This window comes from Blennius ocellaris, assembly GCF_963422515.1.
Source record: "Blennius ocellaris genome assembly, chromosome: 13".
NCBI classification, from domain to species: Eukaryota; Metazoa; Chordata; class Actinopteri; order Blenniiformes; family Blenniidae; genus Blennius; species Blennius ocellaris.
In genome coordinates, this window is record NC_137662.1 from 527,762 (window position 1) to 535,235 (window position 7,474).

At 42.9% G+C, this 7,474-nt stretch overlaps 1 protein-coding gene across 1 annotated transcript; it reads right to left on the reverse strand.

Annotated features, from left to right (window-relative positions):
- Window positions 1–5,738: 5,738 nt before the first annotated feature.
- LOC308138276 (olfactory receptor 4B13-like) lies at window positions 5,739–6,662 on the reverse strand (the record flags this gene model as incomplete). Its single annotated transcript, XM_080507359.1, has 1 exon — window positions 5,739–6,662. One exon carries the CDS (start codon window positions 6,660–6,662, stop codon window positions 5,739–5,741), a length of 924 nt encoding a protein of 307 aa, XP_080363485.1.
- Between the last annotated feature and the right edge of the window lie 812 nt (window positions 6,663–7,474).

Below are 7,474 nucleotides of genomic sequence, written 5' to 3' on the forward strand. Positions count from 1 at the left end.
ATTTCCTCCCGGTTGTCTGGGATAGCATTGCATTCAATGAGTGTAGGGAGAGAAAAACTTGTTTTCCCATCTGCAGATGTCACTATGTAGCCAGAAGCTCTTCTCCCCGAAGTCTCTGTTATGCCTGCGCATGTCTTTAGGGTGTATGGTTCTGTTGTGCCTCGAATATCAAACATATCAAAAAACTCACTCTTTGCAAGGGACAGATTACTTTGGTCATCTATGATTGCATACATCTTCCTTACATTGTGCGGATGACCTTTAGGAAAGACGTGCACCAGGGAAATCTTAGAGCAGGATTTCCCTAAGATTCCCTTTCCACATACCTGAGTACATGTGGCAGTGACATTCTGGTCTGACGTGTTTGGTTCCTCCCCGCCATGCTCTTCAGAGGCAAACAGAGGCTTCGGTGTCTTCGGTGCTGGACCAGGATGAAGAGCTGCCAGGTGACTCTCACTGTCGCATTCCACACTTGATGTTAATATTGCAGTCTTTTGCCTGATGGCTCGTGGATGCAAGGCAACGGTAGCAGATTTTATTCTCTCTGATGAACTTCTTTCTGTCTTCGAGTAGCATAGTTCTGAAACCTCTACATCTTTTTAGTGGGTGTGGTTTGTGATGGATTGAGCATTGCCTACTTATATCTTCAGCCACATTTTTCGCTGTTGTGGCTACACTGGAGGACACATCTGTCCTATGCACTGTAACTGACGGTCTGCTGTTGTAATTACCAGGGGGCCTTTCCCTCCTGGAAGTGACAGAGCAAACATGAATTGTGTTGAAGCTTGGGTCATTTCTTGCTCTCACCTCTTTTCTCACAAACTCAGAAAAGAATGAGAAAGGTGGGAAAGCCACAATATAGTCTTGTTTGAACTTTGACCCAACAGTAGTCCATTTTTCCTGCAGGTGAAACGGCAGCTTCTCCACAATAGGACTTACTCCTCTGGCTGTGTCGAGGAAAGTTAAACCAGGTAAGTACCCATCTTGTCTTGCAGCTTCTATTTCACAGAGCAAATCTGATAACTCACAAAGCTTGTGAAAATCTTTACCGCTGAGCTTAGGGAAGTTATCTATCCTAGAAAACAAGGAGGCTTCTATTGCTGCTGGTGAGCCACAACATTCCTCAAGTCTCGTCCAAATCATAGCCAGGCCAGCTGATGGGTGATGTATATTGACTGATTTCATCCTTCTTGCATGTTCTGAAGACTCAGGGCCAAGCCACTTGATGAGGAGGTTCATTTCTTCACTGGGAGTTAGACCAAGGTTTATGATGGTACTCTGAAATGTGGCCCTCCAGCTTAAATAACTCTCTGGTTTGTCATCAAACTTACTCAGTCCTCCAGTCACCAGCTGACTCTTTGCTAAGAACCTGGCGATGTCACTGAGGTCATTGTTAGTTGCTGTTTGGTTTAGGCTGAGTCTCTGCTGTGGATCTGCCATTCTGAGTGGAAGATTTTGAGTTGAATCTCTCTGCAGTATTGGTCTGCTGCCATCTGGTGGTGAGAAATTGAGTCGATTTGGCTCTTGTTTAAAGGAAGGAGGTTTCATTTGTTGTTGCTGTTGCATGGTGTCATCATGCTGGATAAGCGCATCTCTCTGTCCTTGATTTAACTCAGTGTAGTTGTGTTTATTTACGTACTCAGTCACCTTTTGCTCTGCGGTTGTTTGGATAGGCAGGAACTCCAACTCTTCACTGCGCCGGGCAATTTCAAACTTAGCAGCAGCAGACTCCATTATCTCTGCTTTAGCCATGGCAGTGTCCGCTTCTTTCTGAAGTTGAAGTACATCAAGAGTTGCCTCCAAACGTGCCTTTTCATTCTTTATGTTTATCTCTTTCTCAGCATAGGCTAATCTGGCTTTCACAGCCTCAGATTCAGCGTGCGCTCGTGCTGCTTCCATACTGGCTCGAGACGATGTAGATGACGTTTTTGAAGAGTTTGTCGATGATCTGACACTCATCCTTCCTGAAAACTTCCCTGAGTGAGCGGAGATGGACTTGGTTTCGTCACCTTGGACGTCCGGTTTTGCCATTGTGTTGATTGCGTGGGCTCCCTTGTCTTTGTCCGGTTTTGTTGAAGTCCCTCGCAGAGTGCAATAATTTCACTGTACTGTTACACCCAGTGTGACCCCTTCCTATACTGGGATTCACAGCCAGCTAAACTCTTCCTCGTACCACATCCTCCAAGGAACAGGCCAGTGTTGAAGTTGAACGGATTTAATACAAAGAAGTGTGAAACTGAAACGCACATACAAAAACACAGGAATACCTTTGTCAATAACAGCACAGATTGCTTCTGCTGTATCAAATATATTAGAAAGTAAACTACATCAATGAATAAACTGGAGGCCTCAAGCCATCATTACACTATAATTTACCAGGAGAGCGACAGTCACAACACTGCAAACATGCAACAACTGGAAATAAACACTTGTTTACTTACTTATTTTGCCACTCAAAGGGTTAGAAACAATTTGTAGGATGTAGAACGGTGATTAGCATTTAAGCTATGGAAGCTGAGAGAATGTGCGTGTCTGCTCAACTGCTGAGTAACAGAGTGTAACTGAAATGATTCTGCCCCCTAGAGGTCTGGCGGAATAATCAAATAAATGAACAGTTACAACACACTAATGGTAATGATAATACATGATAATATGCAATATTACTATGAAATCCATACAATATAAAATTTTTATATTTTATTACACATACTATATACACATACAAAGTATTACACAAGATATACGTCTTTATTTTTTGAGTACTGTCGTCATAATAAAATAGCAAATTAACGTAACCTATTGTTGCATACAATATTGCACATGCACGCACCAATAAAAAGAGTATTTAAGTCTTCTATGGAGTGGGCACATTGTGATCGTTCGGAGAATAAATAATGCTTATTAAACCGTAATCCACCGACGGTTTGTGATGACATGACGTGTCGTGTGATGAAATCAACGGACTTTCCCCGGCCGCCGAAGCACGTTCACCCTGAGTAAGGCTTAGAGTCTGGGCAGGCAATGAGAATAACGTGACTTTAATATTGCTGTGTGTTTTATTATTGTGTTGAAGTCAGGGACGACGATCCCGTGTTTCCAACCAATCTGTGTCTGCGCGTTGGATTTACATCCACGCGAACCTCCTCACTGTGCAGCTCTCTCTCTCCCTCTCTCTCTCTCTCGCTCTCTCTCTCTCTCTCTCTCTCTCTCAGCTGCTCCAGGTGTCTAGATCCTGCACATTGTCATATCTGGACCTGTGTACAAACTGCACAGTTACACACACGGCGGGACTGTGCAGTTAGACAAACCCTGTCCACTGCTTCTTCTCCCCCTCCTCTTTCTCTTCTCTCCCCCACTAACAAACGATCGCAGCAGCAACAGCTGTTCCCCACGCGCTTGTGTGACCGTGTGTAGTTCACTGTCCCTGGGAAAACTCGGCCACGAGCCCCCAGGCGCGCTCCAAGCAGGTTCACGAGCCGTGCACGAGCACAGTGACGTCACGCTGTCCAGAAAGAGTGCGCCGAGCGCCTCTGGTGGCCGCGTGGGTGATTGCAATCTCTTGAGAGGTCGCCACTCGGTGGACATGTCGAGTCATTGCATTCTCCCTCCGTGCGCCGCCGCGCCCCTAGTGGTCGTTCCGGTTACTGCCTCGAACCAGACGCCTGCCGCCACCTGGTCGAGGTCATTGCACCCACTGACACTGACCCTCCAAGGTCCCCCGCCACCTGGTGGACGTTCGAGGTCATTACACCCCACTCAGGCTTCCACACACTCACTCACACACACACACACACACACACACACACACACACACACACACACACACACACACACACACACACACACACACACCTCTTTCTTTGTACATAGTGTTTGCTGTTTAATATATTAGATCTCCGTGTTTAACGTTTATTACTTGATTGTGTAGTTTTAATGAATCATTCCTGAATATTTTTTTAATAAATACATTTTTGTTAATAAACGCATTTTAACTGAATTGATCAATTCTTGGTAATTATTGTGTATTTATTGTTGACAATTCACTGGTTTGTAACAGTCTGTGCTCAAATCTCAAACCTTCCTTGTTATTCAAGATTGTTTTATTTACACAGAAATATTAACTTTACTTAAATAACCCTTTTTGACAAACGAGACTGAAATTTGGTATTAGCTATTTCCAGCTTAGCTGGTGGTGCCCCGATTCAATAATTATTTGATAAATAGCGAATTTATGCAAATTAATAATTTTCCATTAATAAATTATTTTTGATAATTTATTAACTTTTGAGTAATCACTCAATTACTCTCGGAGTTGCTGATGAGTAACTAGCCGTTTACTTTATTAGTAATCCCAATTTTTCCTAAATTACTTTCAGTAGTCAATTACTTTCAGTAATCCATTACTTACAGTAATTATTAATGCTAATTACCAACCATAAATCCCAACACCAACTTAAGAAAAAAACTTTTTTCTCCACTTCATCTTACCTGAAGGACGAACATTTAGACATAATGACCGTGTGGACATGAAGCTCAACATCTTCCACATTGAGGACGGCGTCGCAAGGAGTTCCATATAAGCAGAATTTATAAACCGAGGTCATGTTGAATGAGAGCCTCTCTTTGTCAGGCATGTTGGCTTTTAAATGTGTGGGATTGTTTTTCACAAATGAAGCTGAGTGAACATCTACTGTTTTACTGGGTGTCATGAAATTAATGATTGAACTGGGATCTAACTGTGTTTGGATGTCAGACTTCTATCACAAGATAAAAGAAAATGATTTACTTTGATCTTCCCTTGGTCTTGGTCATTCTGCTTTCATCTATATTCCTTCATTTAGAACTTTGAACATTTTTGTTTTAGGCTTGTATTGTATTTTGTCTTATGTTTTTACAATGAACTAAGTAACTCAAGTCTACTAACTAAGTCACTGTGCGTTACTATTGTATCATCCAGCAGGACGTGTTTCTAGTCTGTAAAGCTGTTTTATTATTAAACAGAACCTGGCCGCTGCTTTGTTCTCCTCCACACACACACACACACACACACACACACACACACGCACACGCATGCACGCACGCACGCACGCACACACGCACGCACGCACGCACGCACACACACACACACACACACACACACACACACACACACACACACACACACAAAATTTTACTACAAGCTGATAAAATTTCACATATTTCTGCGAATAGACTTCACAAGAACCTGTAAATACAAGAAAATATAACTTTTATAGAAAACAAATGGCGTGTGTGATCATTACAAACAACGAAAAGCAGCACACCACTGACAAAAAACATGTCCACAACTTCTGTGTAAGGAAATCATCAAACAAATGCAAACAAATATAAAAGCAGCAACTTCAATAAAGTTAAAATCTTACAGTTTGCTCAGACTGAACCGCCAACTAATCTCAGATGTTCATCAACCACCTGGTTTAAATTCATCTTGACTTTGTGGGCTTATGTTTCCCAAACTTTACTAAACCACAGCTTTTGTTGTGCTTTGTTGGTTTCCACAATGGCGTTGATGGTGTTGACAGGCCTCCAGATTGCAACATTTCCTAAATGTCTGAGTCTGTGCAAGCAAAATATTATTGATAAGAATATATTGTAGTTCCAATAACAACATGAATATGATTGAAGAGTGCTGCTCCTACAACACACACACACACACACACACACACACACACACACACACACACATACACCCTTGTCTTCTACCTGCGGGTGCCCAGACTCTTACATATTATACGTATCTTGGTCAGGTTGAGTCCGTACAACAGGGGGTTGAACAATGGCTGACAGGTGAGCCAATACAAAGACAAAAAGATTCGTACCATGTTAGGAACGCCATTCATGTTGAACCGTCCCTGCACAATCTCAAAGAAAGCCCCGAAGCTAAAGTTGACGATAGAAGACAGGTGAGGTATACAGGTGCTCAGTGCCTTTTGTCGGGTGCGACGGGATCCAGACAAACACACCTTGAGGATCCTCATGTAGGAGAACAGAATCATAGCGATGAGACCCACGATGACGGTGAATATGTAGGAGAGGCCGTAGATGTTGCTGACAGAGGTGTCATAGCAGGCCAGTTTGACCACAGAGAAGTTATCACAGTACACTTTGTGAATGATGTTCCCACACAGCTGAAGAGGAGCGCTGAGAGACAACATGGCCAATGTGGCCAACACACTGTACAACCACACAGAGGCTGTCATGACCCACACATTCCTCAGGCTCATATACATGTTGTACTGCAGGGGCAAGCAGATGGCTACATATCTGTCATAAGACATGGCTCCTAAAGTAAAGACCTCCACGCTGCCATAAAAGTGAATACAAAAAATCTGCAGGAAGCAGAGCGGCGCCGACACAGTGTGGGAGTTGGACAGGATGTGGACCAGGAGCAGCGGGAACAGGCTGCTGCTGCCGTACAGCTCGTTGACAAACAGGCTGCACAGGAACAGGTACATGGGCTCGTGCAGGGTCCTGTTCACGCAGATCACCACGATCAGCAGCACGTTGGAGCAGACAATCAAACTGTATAAAGTCATCACAACCAGGAAATACACATACTTCAGACGACCGGTGTCAAAGTATGCAGAAAGAGTAAAAAATGTGACGTGGGTGGAGTTCATCATCCTTGTTCTTCACTGTCCAGTGATCAAACACGTCAGACTGAATTCTCTGGAAGAAAACTGAGCACCTTCGTCTGCTGCCGTCAGACTGAGGATGAACTCTCATTCTGCTTCTTTTGAACAGTTGATGATGTCACAAACACTGTCCTCGTGACACTACCGTAGCTCTGTGTGTGTGTGTGTGTGTGTGTGTGTGTGTGTGTGTGTGTGCATGTGTGTGTGTGTGTGCGTGTGTGGTGTGCATGCGTGTGTGCATGTGTGTGTGTCAATAATAACAATAATCCTAATTTTTTTAAGCAACTTTTTGTTGTCATGTCTGTCTGTGTATTATTGATGTTTATTTTCAACCCGTCACAAGAACAGTCTTGCTCATTTCAATTTTATTTATATTGCACAAACTCCTATTCAGTCATTCACTTCCACGCAGTTTTATAGAGACAAACCAACCAACAATACCACATGAGAGAGCATAAGCAGCTGTGGAAATATCTATCTATCTATCTATCTATCTATCTATCTATCTATCTATCTATCTATCTATCTATCTATCTATCTATCTATCTATCTATCTGTCTGTCTATCTATCTATCTATCTATCTATCTATCTATCTATCTATCTATCTATCTATCTATCTATCTATCTATCTGTCTATCTATCTATCTATCTATCTATCTATCTATCTATCTATCATCCATCCATCCATCTACCTGTCTAGCTGTCTACCCATCCATCCATCCATCCATCCATCCATCCGTCCATCCATCCGTCCATCCATCCATCCATCCATCCATCCATCTATCCATCTATCCATCTG